Here is a 21,911-nt window from a genome sequence, read left to right as displayed (position 1 = left end):
TATGTACTTTATACCATCCCATCTCAGTCTGTACTTAATACCACCCATCTCAGTCTGTACCTAATACCACCTATCTCAGTCTGTACTTAATACCACCCATCTCAGTGCAGAAAACACTTTTCATCAGTTGAATGAATTGTACTATGCAGTCAAAAAGAGAACATCTTTCTGTATATTTAAAGACTTAAGTGTTTAAGAACTAAAACATCACTAGTTTCTCTAGTTATTTGTGCTTGTGAACTGAAAGTTTTGTAAGAAAGTATTTAATGGTTTTTGAGTTACACTCCGGAAACGAACAGCACCCTCATAGAACCTAAGTCCAACTTGTTGCCATGGAAACGAAAAACATAAAAATTTATAAAACTCCTAAATAGCAAAAGGCACCAGTTCAGTATGTGTCTGGTAAACATGCAAAGTTTTGTAAGAAAGTATTTAATGGTTTTTGAGTTACACTCCGGAAACGAACAGCACCCTTATAGAACCTAAGTCTAACTTGTTGCCATCGAAGAGTAAAAAATAATTTTTTTATAAAATTCCTAAATAGCAAAAGGCACCAGTTCAGTATGAGTCTGATAGACATGCAAAGTTTCGTAGAGAAATATTTAAAGGTTTCTGAGTTATGCTCCGGAAACGATTTCGGCACGCGCACGCACGCACGCACGCACGCACGCACGCACGCACGCACGCACGCACGCACGCACGCACGCACGCACGCACGCACGCACGCACGCACGCACGCACGCACGCACGCACGCACGCACGCACGCACGCACGCACGCACGCACGCACGCACGCACGCACGCACGCACGCACGCACGCACGCACGCACGCACGCACGCACGCACGCACGCACGCACGCACGCACGCACGCACGCACGCACGCACGCACGCACGCACGCACGCACGCACGCACGCACGCACGCACGCACGCACGCACGCACGCACGCACGCACGCACGCACGCACGCACGCACGCACGCACGCACGCACGCACGCACGCACGCACACGGAACCCATTTCTATATCCCCCGCCAACTTTGTTGGGGCGGGGGATAACAACATGTCCCCTACCTGGGTAGACTTTCAGAGCTGCCGGTGATCATGCTGATTGATTTGCCAGACCGTCGGTCTCGGATTGCGTTGTGCTCTGCATCTTCGTAAATTGTGGAGTTGATTGGAGGAGGGATATTTGGGGCAGTGCTTGCACGCTTCAGCATCTTCTTGATTGGACGATTGTGTGAGCTGAAGGTGGAGCCTGGCCCCTGGAGGGGTTGGGAGATTGTTCGGCACAGCAGCAGTTTGGAGTCAGATACACTTCCACTGTCTGAACTGCTGTGGTCAGACGTGGGAGACACGGGTAGACTGGCACTAGTCTCACTATTTCTGGCACTATGAACACTCTTGTCTCTGGATTCACTATCAGAGTCTAATGTTCTATTCCTTGATGAAGACAGGGACACATTACAACCATTGGAAGATTCTGACCGTCTATCTAGCACATGCACCCGATGACTGGGCGCAGAACTCCGATAAGGTGTGCTTGTCGTTTGTGGCTCCCATACAGGGGAATTGTCCTCCAGCTGTTTCAGCACAGATTTTGGTGATGAGCTTTTCACAGCCTGTTCTATCACTAGTTGGTCCTTGGCACGTTTAAGAGTGTTCTGACGTAGAAGTAACAACTGGTATGTCTCCTCACACCGAGCTTTTGCTACTCGGCACTGTTCCAGTAGCTTGTCATTGTGCAGCTTCTGAGCTGTGTTGATCATCTGCAGGAAGGCATCTTCTGTGAGAGGTGGATGTTCCTTCAGATAGGCATCCAGAGACTTCAGCAGCTTGTCCAGACCATCAGGACTTGCACAGTGTTCCATCCTCATGCTGGCGACGTACTTCATAGCCTCAAGGGCCCACTCATAACTCTGCAACACAAGACAGACATTGAGGACATACTCTACAAGTCACAAAAACATCCATCATGAGACAAATTATAATAACTAATAATCTGGGTCATCAGATGATCTGTAAACTTTTGTAGGAATCAGGACTTGGTATAATGGCCACCCCTTTGCAATAGAAACATTTCATGTAAATCCAAGATTGTATAGACTAAGAATAGAATTCTAGGACTTTTGAAGGTACTATAATTGATACAAGGACATCAACTTTCACACACTTGGAACAATGCAATAATGACACATGTTTACATGTTCACCTGTAATTTGATAATTCAGCCAGGGAAACAGACAGACAAGTTTATTTGCATTAAAGGCCACATGACCTAAACTACAAAACTTTTTACTGCATAATTTGAGGTACCACATGAAGACATACAGACTCAAATTAACAAAATTACTTATTAGAGGTACACGTCTTAAAAAGTCGTGTTAAGAACTTGGTAAATGGCAATAACACATTAATATCTTATGAAGTTCATAGGCTTTTAAGTGAATGATACTGCTTATTTGACAATTTAGATAATAATAGTTTATGCTCATCTTCATAATGTTTACAGACATATACAACATGAATTTCATCTTCAATTGCATTGCAGTGTTCACACAGAACATTTTCATTGGTAATTGTTGATAAACCGCCACGTAGATGCTGTACACCAAAAGAATTACAGCCAATTCTAAACTTTGTTAATAGATGTTTGTACTCCCAGGGCATTTGAAGAGACAAATATCTTTCACGATCTAACAATGATTTCTGAGTCTTATAAAAAATTAACACATTTGAATCTCAGGAGGCATGCCATTCTTGCAAACAGTTGTACACTCTTTTTTTAAGCTGGGTAATAAATAGCTTTGGGTCACCAACATCCTGTGAAATCCAAGCGATACCAAATAATAAATTTCTTATATGTGTGGCCCAAATGGGGCGTTTCCTAAACTGGACTAAATAATGTACTTCACATTCAGTTCTGTGTAAGCTGTCTCTCTCTGTTGGCCATCATATATAACTGAGCTTTGCTGGTGGAGGCTGCTCAGAATCAAGATTACAAACAATGTTCCCCCCACCAGAGAAGTGATGCTGTTAAAGATGTCCAGGGGAGTGCACACTGAAGAAATATGTCACATGTCAACAGGCATGCAAACAGTCAAAATCTGCTAGTCTGGAATAAGTCTCCCTATCCGGCAATAATAAAGGTACACAACATCTAAACTTGGTGTTAATCTTTGTTGAATCTGGGTTTGAACTATGGGTTCTGATTGCTCTTCTTTTCACCAGTGTTTTCAACAAATTGAACACCTTAAATACAAATGACAGACTTAAAGGGGAAGTGTACACGCAAAAGTTACTTTCTTTCTTTTTCTGAACAAAACGCAATTTTAGAATTAGTTAGTATCTGTGTTTGAAAATATGCACTCATTGTTTCACAGTGAAAGTAGGAAGCTCACAATAGTGTGAAAATGATATGCCGTTATGAGTCCTTCGTTTTTCGAGCTAAACAGGCCTGAGTTATCCCCCTTAGATTATGACGTAATTGGTGCCAATTCAACTGGGTCCCTGTCTATTCTCAACGCAAAAGATATCAAGTACAAGTTTTCGGTAAAACAACATGGCCTACGACACACTCCGGCGCAGTGGTGACTCAGCATAACACTATGCTGGCTGGCATCTGAGACGCTAGAATCACACACCTGTACCTACACCACGTGAAGCGGCTCTAACAAAGCATGATGACGTCATAATGTTTATCAATTGGCACCAATGACGTCATATTGCAAGGGGCATAAGCCATGGTGTTTTTGTTATGGAAATAGAACACTTGGTAAATGTGAAAAATATAAATCGTTTTAATGCGAAACATATGTTAATTAATTGTGATATTTTTATATTTTTGTCTATGACACTTCTAGGTTAACACTTTTATTGTGGAAAAAGTACAAGAAAATTAGGTTCATTTCCGTGTGAACTTGCCCTTTAATTACAAGTACTTCTATTCATATGAAAATCTTAAATCTGGGTGTAATATTACTGTAAACCACTTCATAGGTATATTCACATATAGTACTGCCTAAAACATCTCACATATATGGAACAAATATGAAATAAGTTTCTTTTTTACAGATGTCAGCCACATTACTGCACTCTCAGGGCAAGAAACTACACATTATTTGCACAAGGTTTCTTCTTAGAAGATTGAAAAGTAAAGATACATTCACAAAATATTTCTATATATATATGTTATTAAGTCATAAATAAAAGTGAAGACAAATCCTTGACAGTCCAACTATCATAGGCAAAAATTTTGCATGAAACTTGGGGATACAATCAGATGACTTAATAGTTTCAAGGATTACTGAATTGGTGTAAGATGAAGAGTTTGTTTTCAAATCAGTTTCAAGTTTTCCAACAAAACTATACACAGAACAGTATTTTGAATGAAAGTAAACAGTCTTGGAACAATGTCCTGATTAGAAATACCAAACCTTAGTGTAGCTTTTGTCGTCCAATCATCACTCCATGGATTCCACAATATCACTTGATCCTCAGAGTTTTGTTCCCAATCAAATTGAGTCATGTATCGGTACACATTTCATAAAACAACATATACTGTAGAAATTTAAAATAATTTGGTTGAAAACATCAAAAGTTGCCACTTCAAAAACAAATTTGATGGTTGAAAAAAATTAATCAAGTTTTTACATCTCCCACAAACAATTACCTTCCCAAAAACAACACATCTGATTAAGAAAATGTCCCCAATGTCCAAAGAAAGATGCCCATCCACGACCAGTTACATCAGCTAGGAATAAGACAGCAATGGGATGCAATACAGCTTCCCAGCTTCCAAGTTCAGAAGCATCCTTATAACTTAACCTCGTTTAATCTCCCCAACTTGGGAAGAGCACGAGAATTACACTACAAGTTGCAGCCAAACACTCAACTTGAAAAATAACTGTTAAACTGGGTCTGTGACGTGTTGTGATGGGGAATATGTTTGTTTGGGCATGTTACTGTCCAAGTTATCCAGCCCCACTTAGACTTTGCATTTGCTGGCCGACTTCAACAGTGAGGTCCAACATCTCTTGCTGTGTGCAGTCTCATGTAAAAATATACCCTCTCAAATACCAGAAGTTTACCAGAAGCATGCATTACAGAATTCATTCTGCAGCTTTAAAGGTATTTTTTTTCCAAGTCATGTCCTGAACTGTTTCAGTGGTTTTCTTTAGCAAACATTGAATACCTAGACAACTTTTGGAAGAAACCAATTCACCAAAGACCAAAATACATGCATGGAAAGCTAAATATGGAAACTAAAACTGCACTGCAGGATAAATACTGGAAAATAGCAAATAAATGAGAAAAAATAGATTTGAACTCTCTGATGGTTTGCTCTTGCACTGGTTCTAGAAAAGGTCAGGTAACTATATATCATACACACATAGATATGAGTGAGTGAGTGAGTGAGTGAGTGAGTGAGTGAGTGAGTGAGTGAGTGAGTGAGCGAGCGAGCTATCTTTATCTGACCAACTGTAAAGTGGAGGTCAGTCCAGGGAAGAGAGATCTGCAACACCAACGTACAATGACACACAGACTTCCTCAATATTTCTTTAAGTACACACACAGGGATTTCATCAATTTCACGTTAGTTCTGGCCCTTTATCCAAACCTTAGAGTTTTCAAATGTAATGGTGAGAAATCATTACCTGTAGCTGACCAAGCCCTTATTAGACTGACTGACTGAATATGGTTTTACGCCGCTTTTAGCAATATTCGAGCAATATCACGGCGGGGGACACCAGAAATGGGTTTCACACATTGTACCCATGTCGGGAATCGAACCCGGGTCTTCGGCGTGACGAGCGAACGCTTTAACCACTAGGCTACCCGACCGCCCCCTTATTAGACAGATACAATCCAAACCTTAGAGTTTTCAAATGTAATGGTGAGAAATCATTACCTGTAGCTGACCAAGCCCTTATTAGACAGATACCATCCAAACCTTAGCCTTTGGTGACCCCCTCTCTCAACAGAGAAAGTGCTCCACGGCCATAAATGTGGCCATCTTAGAAGCATATTGTAGGCATGCCTCTAGGTCAGCTATACAAGCAAGTAATGTAACCATTACATAGATTACATAGACTGTAGTGGTTGGCTGATCTTTATTCAGAAGGCTCTCTACTACTCTTCTTTCCTCCCTGAAGTAAGTAAAATCATACCCTCACATGAATATATATAGAACCATTCTGTTACACATGTAAAACATTGGAGAGGAAACGAATAACATCATTGCTTACATTTCTTTGGCATTTTTCTCTTGTTAAAGCATGTTTTTAGAAACTTGTTGGAAGAGATTGTGCCAAGAGTCTGACTGCTGTCCAAACCTCATAATGGCTGTGTGGAAGTGAGCCAGATGGACCATCACAGTGTAGCTCACCTGCTACAGCTCTCCTCTCATCAAGAAGAAAGACTTTTGTAGGCACTATAAGCCACCATCCAAAACTGTATGAAACAATATTCCCTGCAGTGTTACCAATGTTCAGCAGATTGTGACAAGAGCTTCTGGTCCTGATGTTTACAACAGAAAGCTTGCCCAGGTAGGTTGTACATAAACACAAACACGAAACTAGAGAGCCAGTGAACTCAATGATCATTTAGCTAGTCACACACAAACTGCCTCTGCCACTGGTGGTTTCACCAAACTACAGCTCCAGAGCACTTACATACATGAAATACACTTACACCAACTGCCATCTTTGTATGCACCATGAAGCTCATGCTTAAGAGCACATATACATTTTTGCAGAAGTATGTTTAAGAAACCTTTACCCTTAACATACGAGGGCTGGCTGAAAAGTTCTAAGCCTAACTGTGAAAGACCCGTACCAAGTCGATGGTTTTCATTTATTTCTCCACATAGTCCCCTTCCAGGTTTACACACTTTTGCCAGCGATGCTGCAAGGCCTGGATGCCGGTCAAGAAGACATTTTCTTCAGCCACCCTAAAAAAGTCATTCACAGCAGAAATGACGCCATCATTACTAGGAAAATGGTGACCAGCTAGTTCATTGTCATTGACTCATGTCAGCATGTATCTGTGTTGGAGTTAGCCCTTTCAGTTGCAGGTACTTGATGACTGCCCTATAGCCAGTTTTGTCCATTTCTGGTGATTTCAATGGGTAGGTTCACAAGATGGTCTGGTACAAAGACAATAATAACACTACAGTTGCAGTTCTTATGTCTATGATTCATTAGATGATTGTACTTGTTGGTGGCAAAAGTTTGTTTCAATCCAATTGAGATATCCATCTTAGGCTTAGAACTTTTCAGCCAGCCCTTGTATAAAAAATATATATACCTTTTGTTAAGATCCCCTTAACATATATTTCCTAAACATTCCCCCAGAGCAATAAACCTGATCACATGTCCTGAGGACTGGGCTTAAGCACCTCTTCATACAGAGAGCAAATATTGTTTCCGCTACACAAATGCAATAAGTCTCATGCAGATTCCGTTTGTCAAATCTAAATCGTGGAGAGTTCGATCCCCATGCCAGCACATACCTGAGGTGTGAACAGTGTCAGCATAACACCACCCTGACTGGACACTGGTCATTCCCTTCACAAATAGTCCACATTCCTATGAGGCCACATAGCCTCTCCTACATGACAGAGATCGATGTGACCCCCTCAAGAACAAACACTTAGAGTGATTTGCTTACAGTTACAATTGCCAGACGAAACTTCACCTCAGTTGTGAAAACAGCCTAAATTCGATCAACAATTGCATTTTGGTTGCTGTGATGCGTTTTAAAATATTTCTGGTTAAATACCAACTCCTCTGCTTTGCTCAAAGTTTAGAGATCCACAAAAAAGAGGTATGTGAACATTGTACATCTCATAACTTGAAAAGTTCATTTAAAAAAAAAAAATTTAAATGACTCACTTAAAATTCATTTTAGTTTAAAATACCCCTGAAACAACTTTTATTAATATAAGGGGGAACATTTTCATGGATCTATAATATTTGAGTGAATGGTTTTAACAAATTTTCATGGCCATGTTAACATTGAAAGTATTCGTAATGTATGTTTAGAATTATCAAACAAACAACAAACAGAGAGTGATAAAAAAGAGGCTGAAGGTTAGAATTGACAACATTTGACACAAAACCTCTAAATCATACTTCAAACCACAACGTAGCCACTTGGACATTAGGAGTGACCCTCGGGTATTTCTTTCAGTTTCAGAGGAACTTTATTTGGCACAAGAGAAAATATATCACAAAGGTGAAAAGCCTGTAGAGTGACAAGAGAAATCACTAGCAGCCGACTCAACTCAGCTGACTGGTCCAGACAATGACATCTGTATTCAGTGCTGATGCTTATTTCTATTGTTTCAAGGCTTCCGGCATGCTGTACTGTTTTCGTAAAACGTGATTTCAAAAATAGATAGATGACTATGATTAATACTTCATTGTCAAGATTATCATGTCAGTATTATCAAGAATCGAGAGGAGAGCGTTCTATTTTAGATATTATGAAAGGTTAGAAGGCTTCACAGCACTGTCGTAAACTCAAGACAAGACTTGAGGGTATTGTTCATAGTTTCAGTGATTTTTGGCCTTTGACATTTGTTCTAAAATAGTATTAGCATCTTTGGTCAAACATTTTAAAATTTCTTGCAAAATAATGTTTTGTCCTTTTCTATACTGTACATGAAGTTAGAATTCAGATTAAGAAGTATGTATGAAAAGCAATATATGGTTACTCTTTCTAGAAGTATTCTTCAACTTATTTCCATTTTCCCAAACATTGAAAGGCATGTTTATCTGGTATGTACTTTGTCTGTATCTGGCCATCCGCATGAACTGCTGCATGCCCCAAGTGGCGAGTGTATCAGTTTGCCTTCCCACTATACACCCCAGTTGATCTGCTCCATATGAACTCATGAACAGAACGCATGTAGAGCTGTTTGTTCACCATGATGTTTGACATTTCTGCCGTTTCTTTCCTTGCCATGATTAAACGCCTTCCTCTACGGTCAAATATTGTCCCACGGCTGACCCCAGTATTTGACCACTTTTTGTAAGGTTTAAGTCTATATTATATTCTCATTAGGGACAAAAAGTTGTCAGCAATTAAAAATATGAAATGATGACAGAGCATCTGAAATGTGTATTTGTTGACGCTGCTGACATGTGTTGGAGGGAGAGTGCAAGGTCCTGAGGCTGCCAACATACGATAACAAACCAATGGAGGAGACACATTGAGATGCACATCCTACACCTGGGTTGGCATCAAAATGACAGAGAAAGGCACTAACCACTAGGCTACTCACTTCACATAAAAGATCCTCAAACGTGTGTCATACTAGCACCAACACATGATATTTAACTAGTGTTTCCTCACAGATCACAGTTGTGTCATATTATCTCCAATCTATGATATTTAACTGGTGTTTCCTCACAGATCACAGTTGTGTCATACTAGCACCAACACATGATATTTAACTAGTGTTTCCTCACAGATCACAGTTGTGTCATATTATCTCCAATCTATGATATTTAACTGGTGTTTCCTCACAGATCACAGTTGTGTCATACTAGCACCAACACATGATATTTAACTAGTGTTTCCTCACAGATCACAGTTGTGTCATATTATCTCCAATCTATGATATTTAACTGGTGTTTCCTCACAGATCACAGTTGTGTCATACTAGCACCAACACATGATATTTAACTAGTGTTTCCTCACAGATCACAGTTGTGTCATACTAGCACCAACACATGATATTTAACTAGTGTTTCCTCACAGATCACAGTTGTGTCATACTAGCACCAACACATGATATTTAACTAGTGTTTCCTCACAGATCACAGTTGTGTCATACTAGCACCAACACATGATATTTAACTAGTGTTTCCTCACAGATCACAGTTGTGTCATACTAGCACCAACACATGATATTTAACTAGTGTTTCCTCACAGATCACAGTTGTGTCATACTAGCACCAACACATGATATTTAACTAGTGTTTCCTCACAGATCACAGTTGTGTCATACTAGCACCAACATGATATTTAACTAGTGTTTCCTCACAGATCACAGTTGTGTCATATTATCTCCAATCTATGATATTTAACTGGTGTTTCCTCACAGATCACAGTTGTGTCATATTATCTCCAATCTATGATATTTAACTGGTGTTTCCTCACAGATCACAGTTGTGTCATATTATCTCCAATCTATGATATTTAACTGGTGTTTCCTCACAGATCACAGTTGTGTCATATTATCTCCAATCTATGATATTTAACTGGTGTTTCCTCACAGATCACAGTTGTGTCATATTATCTCCAATCTATGATATTTAACTAGTGTTTCCTCACAGATCACAGTTGTGTCATATTATCTCCAATCTATGATATTTAACTGGTGTTTCCTCACAGATCACAGTTGTGTCATATTATCTCCAATCTATGATATTTAACTGGTGTTTCCTCAAAGATCACAGTTGTGTCATATTATCTCCAATCTATGATATTTAACTAGTGTTTCCTCACAGATCACAGCTGTGTCATAATATCTCCAATCTATGATATTTAACTAGTGTTTCCTCACAGATCACAGCTGTGTCATAATATCTCCAACACATGATATTTAACTGGTGTTTCCTCACAGATCACAGTTGTGTCATATTATCTCCAATCTATGATATTTAACTGGTGTTTCCTCACAGATCACAGTTGTGTCATATTATCTCCAATCTATGATATTTAACTGGTGTTTCCTCAAAGATCACAGTTGTGTCATATTATGTCCAATCTATGATATTTAACTAGTGTTTCCTCACAGATCACAGCTGTGTCATAATATCTCCAATCTATGATATTTAACTAGTGTTTCCTCACAGATCACAGCTGTGTCATAATATCTCCAACACATGATATTTAACTGGTGTTTCCTCACAGATCACAGTTGTGTCATATTATCTCCAATCTATGATATTTAACTGGTGTTTCCTCACAGATCACAGTTGTGTCATATTATCTCCAATCTATGATATTTAACTAGTGTTTCCTCACAGATCACAGCTGTGTCATAATATCTCCAATCTATGATATTTAACTAGTGTTTCCTCACAGATCACAGCTGTGTCATAATATCTCCAACACAACATACTATCTAATGTTTCCAGTGGGTGTATTATCTGGACGACAGCGATAAAAAAGGACAGAAATGACTTAATTTTGTCAGTTAGTTCCAGAGTACATAATTTTCATCCTTTTCAAATAGAGTACTGTTTGTACCCCCAAATATGTGGACAGCATTGTATCCTTTTGTTGATAGAATTGTATTCATCTGGACAGTCACCGTGCTGTTGAATTATATCCCATGTGGACAAGTCGGATACTGTTGCCATGGTATTATTCCATGCAAGAAGGTGGCGACAAATAATGTTTCAATTGTCAGAAGACATCTTTAAGTGCAAGCAGAGTTTCACTGATAGAGACAAGACATGTTAAGAGAAAGAAGTTAAGATATTCTGGACCTGAGGCATGCAGAATGAATGAACATAGCTTAAGATTTCAAAATACAACTATAATCAATAAGAGACAACATTTATCTTCCCTGCACTTTCTATATGTACAAACTGTCCATCTAAACACAAGCAGAGTCCACTGAAGATAACCTCGGACCCTACACTCCACATTGATTAGTGATGTACACACAGCCTGAGACCTGCCCCCTTCCTGGTGCCACAGCCTCAGCCTCACCCCTCTTAATGCTGTGTGTATAGACGTCTCTCCTCAGTGTTATTGCTTAACCCAAGAATTTCAGTAAGTTGAAGTAATTTAAAACATGGTGGAAGCATGTTGACAAATGCCTGCAAACATCAACACTTACCATAGATGTCAAGCTTTTCGCTCATGTTTCTCAAGTTAGTTTAATCAAAATTACTGTTGTCAGGACAATTGTTACCAATTCAAACTTTCCTTATTCCATTCACATTGTCCACATAAGGTAATCACTATACAATGTAAAATATTCACATGAAAAAAACTTGTTTTTCAGCAAGGCGATTAAACCATCTTACCATGTATCTCAAAGAAAAACGAACATACAAAACAAACTACCTGTTGCTTGTCAGCCATTTCTTGAGAGAATCAGCTCTTCTGATCAACTGCGTCTATCCCGACATGCTACACCCTGATGTACAGGCCACACCAAACAACTGGCCATGTTGTTACAAACGATGCAACTCATTTACCATATTTCCTCTATTAACACAATTTTTCAATGTTATGACCATGTGCAAGCATGATGGCTTGATTGGCACATCCCTCAATATTATTCCTTCAAAACATTCCATTACCTAAGGGACAGCTTAAGGAGTTGGGTAACGACATAATGCTGTCAGAGCGATTGCTCAAAGTTTTGCTGCTGCTTTATCTTGATACTGCAATATCATTCACCTATGCGGCTAACAATTATGTCGCAGCATCTTCCTTGACCTTTCATAAAGACAGACAAAAGATCTTGTCCCAACACACTACAATGGTGCTACAGGGACCAAACATTTCTGTAGGAGACAAAATATTTCAAGGCCCCAAGGCATACAAAATACTTCAAGGCCCAAGGCATACAAAATACTTCAAGTTCCAAATGTATACAAAATACATCAAGGCCTCATGGCATACAAAATACTTCAAGGCTTCAAGGCATACACAATACTTCATGGCCTCAAGGCATACTTTAAGGCATACAAACAAAATTATCTGAAAGGACCCAAAACATTTTAAGAGCAACAACATCCACCATGTCCAGTAACCAATTTTTATTTCGGACAATTTATTTGTTCCTCAGCTTTTCCGGGAACACATTATTTTTTTCAAACATGTACTGTACTGTACCAGGCAGCTGACTGTACCAGACTCCAACCTGAGGCAGTAAGGTACATGGTGCACTGGGACCTACTGTGGCTGTTACTCATTGAAGAAGGCAGCTGACTTTACCAGACTCCAACCTGAGGCAGTACGGTACATGGTGCACTGGGACCTTATATGGCCGCTACTTGAGGGGGAAGACAGCTCTTCAACAGGCTCCCACAAGAACACATTCAGGGAGGACATAGCTCAAGTGAAAGTGCTTGCTTGCTAATTAACTAATTATGGGGGGTTGTGAAGTTGAACTTTCAAACAACTCCTTCCTTTTGAAACAAGAATCTATCCTTTTTTCCATGATGACAAATCTTGACACAAGATACACACACATATCCAGAAATGAGAAACATTTGACAAATCTTAATCTACAGAAAAATAGTCCTTCAAAGCACTATCACCAAGAGAGCATTAAAATTAAATATATATTAGTTAGAAAAATTCAAATTCAAGCAATTGAAAATGAACTCTTTGCTCTACATGCACAAGGCTAGGCTCATCTACGGAATGTCACACATAAATAAATTCCAAAGGGAAAAACTGAGCGGCTTGCACAAAGTCATTTCTTCCCTATGAAGCAGTTTCCAAAACAAACCAAAGAAAATTGTCTGACCAAGTGTTAGCTTACAAGATTAAGTAACTTTTTACTTGGTCCTTCAGATCTGAGCCAACACTTGTTTTCTCATGTTTCTATATACCATGCCAGGTACTACCACTGGCCTCACTATTTCTTCTTGTGACAGAATCAAGATTCTGCAGAATATTCCCCCTCCAACACAAACCAAAACACTGCACCCTGCTAATGACATAATTGAAAACAATTTGTGTTGGGTCATTGGGTCCAGACAAGCAGCTCACAGCCTCAACGACCGAGTGCAGTGGCGTTGTGTTGACGACAGTGTCTGTCATTGACGTAGGGGGCAATGTGACTCACAGAGATCACCCCATGGTATTGATATTCTCACCCTTGATCTTCTCCCCCTTGGTATCTATCCTCTCCCCAAAACGATTTTTCACCCCCTTTCTTGCACCTTCTGAACCAACTACAAGAGAGAACGGATGGCAATGTTGAATGTCAATGTCAGAGGAATGTTCTCAGGTGGATTAAGATTATCCCTGAGTCCCACAGTGAGTAAGTATCTCCTCCTCCCTCAACCTGATCCGACTGATCTACCCCCATTCCAATGACATTTGAGGGGACTTAGTCCACTTCTTAGTGTTTGACCATGACCATGTCCCTCCCTGGAAAATCTCAGACAAATTTCAAGATCATTCCCAGGTGTGTTCAAAGTGTCTTGGCAAAGCTACAATTTGTTAGAATCTAAATTCAGACTAGCAAATATTGCAATATTTTCCTTCCACCTTCAGGGTAAATGCTACAAAATACAATGTTTTGACCATCATGCTTGAGACATTCTTGGTAGCGGTAAAGGCAACAGTGTAATCCCCGGGTGCTTAGTGTCTGTGGAGGAGCATAGGACAGGGGGGTGCAGGACACGGGGGCCGGGCAGTGCCAGGAACATAACACAACTCTCTCACATTCCAACGTTTTTCAACAATGTAGTTTACATAACAAGGTTCACAAAAACTGAAAAAAATCTCTGTTTTCTCAGCCATCAAATTAACCTCAGCTATTTTAGTTCAAACTTTTGCTTAGTTTCCAAACTTTGTTATACGTCATTCATATGATATGTTTTTTTTTATCTAACATCAGTAATGGGTAAAAAAATCAAGCATTTAACAATCATGCATCAATATAAGCTTTATTAAGTTAGTATGGAATAGTCTGAGTTCTTAACACTCATCTTTCTGAATCAGCAATTCTTCCCACATGCTCCCATTGTTTAAACTTCAGTGCTTAAAGTAGAATCAAATGTGTATTTGGAGCCTGACACAGGTTTTCTGAATGTATTTAAGCAATATTACTGTATAACATGGACAAAAAGCTATAAAGCTATTCAGAATTAAGTGGTCAAATGTAACAAATGTTATATTTTGGGATAACACTTTCTTAGTACAGTACGGATGCTCATACTTTTTGGGGTTGAGGCCCGTCCGGGATTCCAACCCACACTGCCAGAGATGGAACACTTTACAAGGAGACATTACAAAGAAGAATTTACTCCTAAAAATTTCTAAGATTGCATTCCCCAAAACATATTCTCTTGAATTGTAAAGTCACTAAGTTAGATTCTTCTTATCATTCTTATGCCATCTGTATTTTTAGTTTTCCCTTTAGACTATAGTTGTTGAATCAAGTGTAAGATGTTTTCGATTTCTAACAGATTGATTTCTGCCACCATTTTGTCTTCATGCACTGACATGCACACTAGGCATGCTGGGTTAACAAAATCATGTGACAAGATTAACACAAATACGACAATCTGGCCGCGAGTCATGAAAACGAAGTACTTCAACATGATGTGAATGCCATCAAATTCCCACTCCTATTCCAGCAACATATTACCCATTTCAACAGATTTTCCAAATTTGTCCAAGTTATAAACACCGTCAATCCTCATTGAATGCGACAGTTTCTGAACATACTTAAGGTATTGAATTCATGTGCTACAATAAACACCATATCATGTATCACACAGGAGACCATTCCTTCATCACACGAGAGATCATTTTATCATCCATCCACACACAAGAGGCTGTTTCTTCATCAGAAGAGCAAATGGACCTGTGGTCAGTGAGAGGGGTTAATCCTAGAGTGGAAGACATGCCATCGGTCATTACTTCTAGTGGTCAATGTATGGCATCAATGGTCATAATCTCTCACAACTGGACACTCTGTACAACATCGTGTAATATTTGATCAATACATTTGTGAAACTTCAGATGATGCTTAAGGGAAGAGGATGTTACTGTTGATGTTCTCAAGGGAAGTGAACATGCTGTTGATGGTCTATAGAAATACTCCCATTTCGATGATGTATGGATGTATTTTTCTGTGTCCAGATTTCCCCCTTGATGCTATTATCCCCTTACATTGGTTAGCATTTCCTCCAGTGATTGTAGCATTGTGTAGGAGTGATACATAATATCGGACTCTTCAACTCAGATCAACTCCTACCAGTCTATTTCATCCTCAGCCTCTACAGCTTTAACTGGAACCACTCAGAGCACACGAAAAGTTACTTTGCTCCGGTCATTATTTACTCCAAGTCAGTTGAAATAATTCATTCCATAAAGCAATATTTGCTCTATAATTGTCACAACTCCCATGCTCCCCATTCGTCTTCCACAGAAACATGGCAGCCATATTGAAATTTCTATTTTGAGGTCTTGTACAAACTTGAACCTCCTTATCGTAAACAAACATTCAGACCAAATTTCACCTGAATCCATCAAGTCATTCTAGAGCAGTCGAATATGTAAAACGTTTATGGATGCCAACAACTTGCAATGACATAAGCTCACATAGTATTTTGGCCGGGTGAACTTAAAAGATAATGGAGAAGCCAATGTTTTGTAGGAATAGCAAACAAGTCACCACCAATCATCAAGCTTCTACAAGTGTAGTTACACATGACAGTAGGGTGAGATCATCATCATCAATAGCCATCACATGAGCTGAGTTACACTGCTCATATTGTATTGCCTGACATGTTACTGTCCTGTGAAAGTCCCACACACGCTGGCTGGCCAATTTGTATGTAGACATCATGACGTCCAAATGTTTCACGTGACATTGCTTACTTGTCACAGTTGACATTGTTCACACTTATAGTTACCATACTGAGAGCTTGGTGGTCAGACAAGATGTCAAACATTATATCACTGAACACAGGCATGTGTAATTCTGACCTCAGCAGTACAGCGCACATGAACCAGCTGAAAGTTTGCACACACACCCGGACCTGGATAGCTGACATATATTTGCAGTATATTGTGCCCCTGACCATGTGTTTGACCAATCTGCAGGTATTCTTTGTAAGCAACCAGTACTCAGGCTAAAAGGTTACAGTCTATTTGTTCTTGTGTATAAAACAGTTTCTAATCAACCAACTTCATAACAAACTGATCTCCATTAATAATTTTAATACTGCCTATACTTTGATACAAGTGCAATACACCAGTCTCTGTCAACGTGTCCCATTTATTCCATTAACCACATGTAAAATAATGAATCTAGGCAAACAATATCAAATGGAGGACTGAATGGAGATAAAGAACAAAATTATCACTCGACACAAAGACAAAAACCTGCATGTTGATAAAAATAGTAAAATATTACTATCAGTTTTATGATTACAGACTTTGTTACAGAAGAGGGTGCTCATTGTACAAGCAGACATTGAGTTTTGACTTTCTAGCCAATGTGAAAACATTAGTGTGTATGTTAACATCGGAAATAGGACGTCAATCCATTAGGAGATACACCAATTAGTCCCATCATCACAGCATATCTATGTCTAGTATTTACCAGGGTATGATAAATAACCGGCGTTGTAGTTGTCGACATATAAATCAATATAGTAAATATCATTTCAGCAAAAGTGTGTGGGGAACAAGCGTCAGATCACACCAACTCATTGTTCACAACAACACTGACCAGACCAGTAAAGTCAGTGACAACGAATCTTTGTTGTCAGAATGCATAATTTGACTTTAACTGCATCATAGTTGTTGTCATTGAAATTCATCAATCCGTTGCTCATGTCTTTTCCATTACACGATCACTCACTGTTCGATATTCAGTCTTGATTCATAAACTCTTCCATACATAGAAAAACTACCGGGGTTGCCTCATGCAAAAACCAGTGATGTATTTCTGTCTTTGATACATATCGCAAAGATGCAACAAGAATAACACAACAGAGAGTTTCATTTGTGGTTCAGTTATGGTTGCAGATTAATTTCTTTTATTTTTTGCTCTAAAGAATTACCAAAGTAATAAGTTGTGGCATTGTTTGCTGAATCACCAGCACTGCACAGGAGCAGACGTACAACATGTCAATATGATTGTATTTCAGGATTGTCATGTGAGAAAAATCACCCGTAATTTACATAAAATTAAATAATATTAAGATTGTTAATCACCTTGTCTTGTTTCCTATTCTTGCAAAAGTTTTAATTTCATCTATGTATGAACTATCTTTGTTATCTCCGGCTTAATATTTGACATTGTCGTGTATATTTTAATAAGCCTCCCAGGGAACTAAAAAAATGTTTTAAAAAATATCAAACTAAATATCTAATATCCTACACTGTCACAACATTCATAAAATACAAATCAAATAACTGCTTGTTTTCAAATTCTCCAGATTAAAATAAGCATAAATTTTGAAGCATCTGCAAATGTCCATACAGTCGTCTCCTGCCTCATTCCACCAGGCAAGCTGCATTAACCAGCAGACATTTTTTTCACGAAGTGGAATACCCTCAGCGCACCGCGGTGGATTGATTATCCTCTTTCTCATCTCAGCTTCAAATGAAAACCATTTCAACAGCGTGTTGAGAGCCTCCTGGGAAATAAAATGTGAATCTGATGGTAAGCTAACATGTGTTGTGGTTCTCAATAAGAAAAACTATTCTTGGCCGTGTAGTTTAATAATTCTGCTGTTTACTGATAAATATTTGAGTAATGTACTGGTGCGTTAAACAGATGCGGCTTGGCTTGAATTTCTGTCATTACAGCACAAAGTTTTTTATCTAAATTTAAAATCAACTAAATCTATAAAGTATAATTAGTTTGGACCTAGTCTGAGTTTACCGGAGGGCATCAACAACATCACCAAGAGGACATGCAACTGCAAAATGCCAGGTATTGTAAAAAAATGTAAGAATCTGTTTTGGATGATGATGATGATGATGATGATGATGATGATGATGCTCTAAATGCAGGGTACTGTTCAGAAATGTCCTCAACTATACCACCCTAAAAGTTCTTGAACAGTCTTGTGGTGAGCACATCGTAGGAATCCACATTAAATAAGGTATTCCTCACACTACGCTATCAATTCCCATGATCAAGATGATTATTAAAAGTTTGAATCATGTCTTGAAATAGAATAAACTAGCCTTCAGTAGGCTTGAACATATTAGGGTATCATCAGGTAAGCTTACAAGATCAAAATACATTAAATAAGGACTGGTTTTCCGACGAGAGGCTAATGTGACAGAGACACTTGAACTATTATAAGTATTTACCATATACCGGTAATGCACAGTGCTATCGATGCAATAAGCCAATCTGATAACTTGGTATCACAACCAGATACACTACTTTTAGTTATGTCTATACATTGATCTGATGCCTACATTCTCAAACACCTTTGTGCACAGTTCCCCCACACGTTCAGACAGGGGTTCCTGGATGTGAGAGCGCTTGTTTAAACCAGTATGGCTGCAAATTATTTGGCACTAAGGTATAAAAAGCACAGTTCATTCATATCATTGTATTTTAGCGCAAATTTTAAAATTTGGATTAGTGAATGAAAATATGATTAAAATTTGATTAGTATAAGAATTGACTTTATATGATAACGAGATTACCAGACTCCTGTTTTCATACATCGAAAATATGCCAAAGGATAATCTGTGTATAATTACTGAATGATTGTTGTTGTGTCTACCACATATCAGTGTACATACTTTGTTACACAGTGGTCTCTGCCTAGTGATATCTCCCTTGTCTCTCTTCAAGATAAACTATCTCTTTCCACTTTTCCAACAAAAAAACAACTGCTTAGATCTATATGAAATCCACACACACAAACAATAAAATCTGTTTTGAATACTTGGCCATCTGCCAGATTGGTGCATTACTTATCTCCACCTCGGGGTCTGTGCAATCATCAGGAGTCAGAATTTCTCATAATACTTGAGAATTTTAAGATGAAAACAAAGCCAGATTGTTTGATGTGTTGCACCTGGTATTTGGACACATCATATCAACAACTAGTGTCAACTAATTGATGGATAATCCACAGTTCCAGAAATTTTGAAATTCTTTTCATCTGACAAATCACATGGTGCTAAACCATCTGTTTACCAAGTTGCACAGTGAAAAAGTCTTCGTCCTGCTAATAATTAGTTAAATCAAGTTCACATCAATCTTAGAACATACACACTGCTTCCCGAGAAGGAGTACAAACACACACACACAAACACGAATTGGAAATATTGATCAACGGAGCAGAAAACCAGTCAGCAAGAAAAGAGACTCTGAAATTTACATGTAGACGATAACATATTTGAATGCAGGGAAAAATGTGAATCTGGCCATTTATGGACAAGAATGAAAAACCATTGTTACAACTCATTTGTTTCAGTGCAATAATGAAATCTGTTTAACTGAACATCAGCAATGTGGACTAGTTAACAAAACTGTATACCAGTAAATCTTCTTTTGTGTTCATTCCCATAGGGGAAATAAAATAAATATATTAATATATAAATATACAGTCAGGTTTTCGATCCTGGCCTTAATCTGGCACACTTTGTTGGTTTCGTAATACATTATTGTTGAAAGAGCACAAAGTAGTACAAAACCAACACACTGAGTGCCTGGTGAAGGTCGGGAGGCTGAAAGCTGGACTATATATATATATATATACACCAGTACTTTAGGTATCTACAAAACAACGCAGGAAGTTTAGGGATGACTATTGGGGAAAATTTAACTATTGATAAAAATGTACAAACGTTAAATTATTATTGCCACACTATTGCGATAGTTGTTCCAGTAGGATTGCAATATTATCGCGGGTTTCCCTACCCTCCAACAAGGAGTAACAACCTGCATTATGTCAAATGATGTCAAGCCTAACACATCGGGTTCCCTCGTCCAGGTGCTGAACTTGCTAGGGAACTTTTAGACCACATTATCGTATGGTATTGATGTTCTGGTAAACTTTCAAAATAACCATACTAAAAGGAAATGGTAAATTATTCACTAGGGGTGGTGGTAATACATGTTTTTAATAATTTTACATCTTTCAACACTGTCAGTAGTCAAGCATTGTATCAATGTCATGTATCAATATTTCATCATTGTGTCACCATCAGCTCATAGACGATCACAATGCAGCAAAAGTTCAATCAATTGGAAAATGCCTAGTTATGTCTATGTTAATCAGAATTTTCTTTTTTAGGTGTTACAAGGGGAAAATGAGCTTAGTCTACAGCATCTCTGGAAAGGCTGAAAACCAAGACTTTTCCATGGAAAACATTAACCAACAATCTTGTCCATCAACCTACACTTTACAATGCACATAGCACACCTAGAAATCATAGAAAATAGAATAAAAGTTAACTCCTTCAAACAGCTTAAAACAATAAATAACAAAAATTAGGAGAGAAAGTCACTTTACCTCAAGAGCTGTTCCGATCATCACTACGAATAACTTCAAATTCACAAATTCTTTCTCCAAGTTTTTAGCGGGCTTTTATGAGGAGTGAGGTGATCAGCATCATTGTGAACTGGCTATTCTAGACATTAACGCAGAGGACAACTGCTGTTTCTTTTGCCCGCTTTCAACGCGACTCCAAGAATCAATATTTGCGAGTCTCAGTGTGGAGGCAGTGTTTGCCAGTGAGACATGGGCAGCCAACTCCACAGATCACACTCTAATCTCTCTAAGTCCAACAAGCAGGTTTCCCCCAGAAGAGTTGTCACCAACCTTATTCTCCTGTGTTAATTAGTCAGTGACTCAGGAGGGATTAAAATTGGTCTATATCTCGCCAACATTGTCTGGAGTTCTTTTCATTACTTATGAAATGCTTGACGACAGTTTATTAATTTTATAGTTGGAGATGTAAATAGCAATAATGTTCTAATGAGTGTGATTCCACTGTTCTTTTCACCTTTTTCTCTCCTCCATTGGAGATTTAACAAATGTGGAGACCAAAAAAAAATGACAACTAGAAACCAGTGTTTTTAGCTCCAAGCTGATCTCATGACAAAGAAATATGTTCACGCTATTATAGACGCAGTGCCCTATCTATTGTACAAGACACACAATATCACTTCCAGGACAAGAAGTCCATCTATCTGCACAAGTTAGC

The 21,911-nt window shown here is 38.6% G+C and overlaps 1 protein-coding gene across 5 annotated transcripts in view; it reads right to left on the bottom strand.

The window, feature by feature from the left end:
• LOC124119209 (puratrophin-1-like) overlaps positions 1 to 21,911 on the bottom strand; it is a 248,489-nt gene that overhangs the window by 40,653 nt on the left and 185,925 nt on the right. For all 5 annotated transcript variants that reach the window (XM_048398816.1, XM_048398817.1, XM_048398818.1 and 2 more), the window contains one exon: positions 1,071 to 1,915. In XM_048398816.1, coding sequence (XP_048254773.1) covers positions 1,071 to 1,915 — 845 coding nt within the window. The remainder of the gene's footprint in view (positions 1 to 1,070; positions 1,916 to 21,911) is intronic.

Source organism: Haliotis rufescens, unplaced genomic scaffold (assembly GCF_023055435.1).
Source record: "Haliotis rufescens isolate VD_foot unplaced genomic scaffold, xgHalRufe1.0.p SCAF_19, whole genome shotgun sequence".
NCBI lineage: Eukaryota > Metazoa > Mollusca > Gastropoda > Lepetellida > Haliotidae > Haliotis > Haliotis rufescens.
Note: the sequence above shows the minus strand (reverse complement) of the source record. Positions and strands in the feature narration are given on the sequence as shown.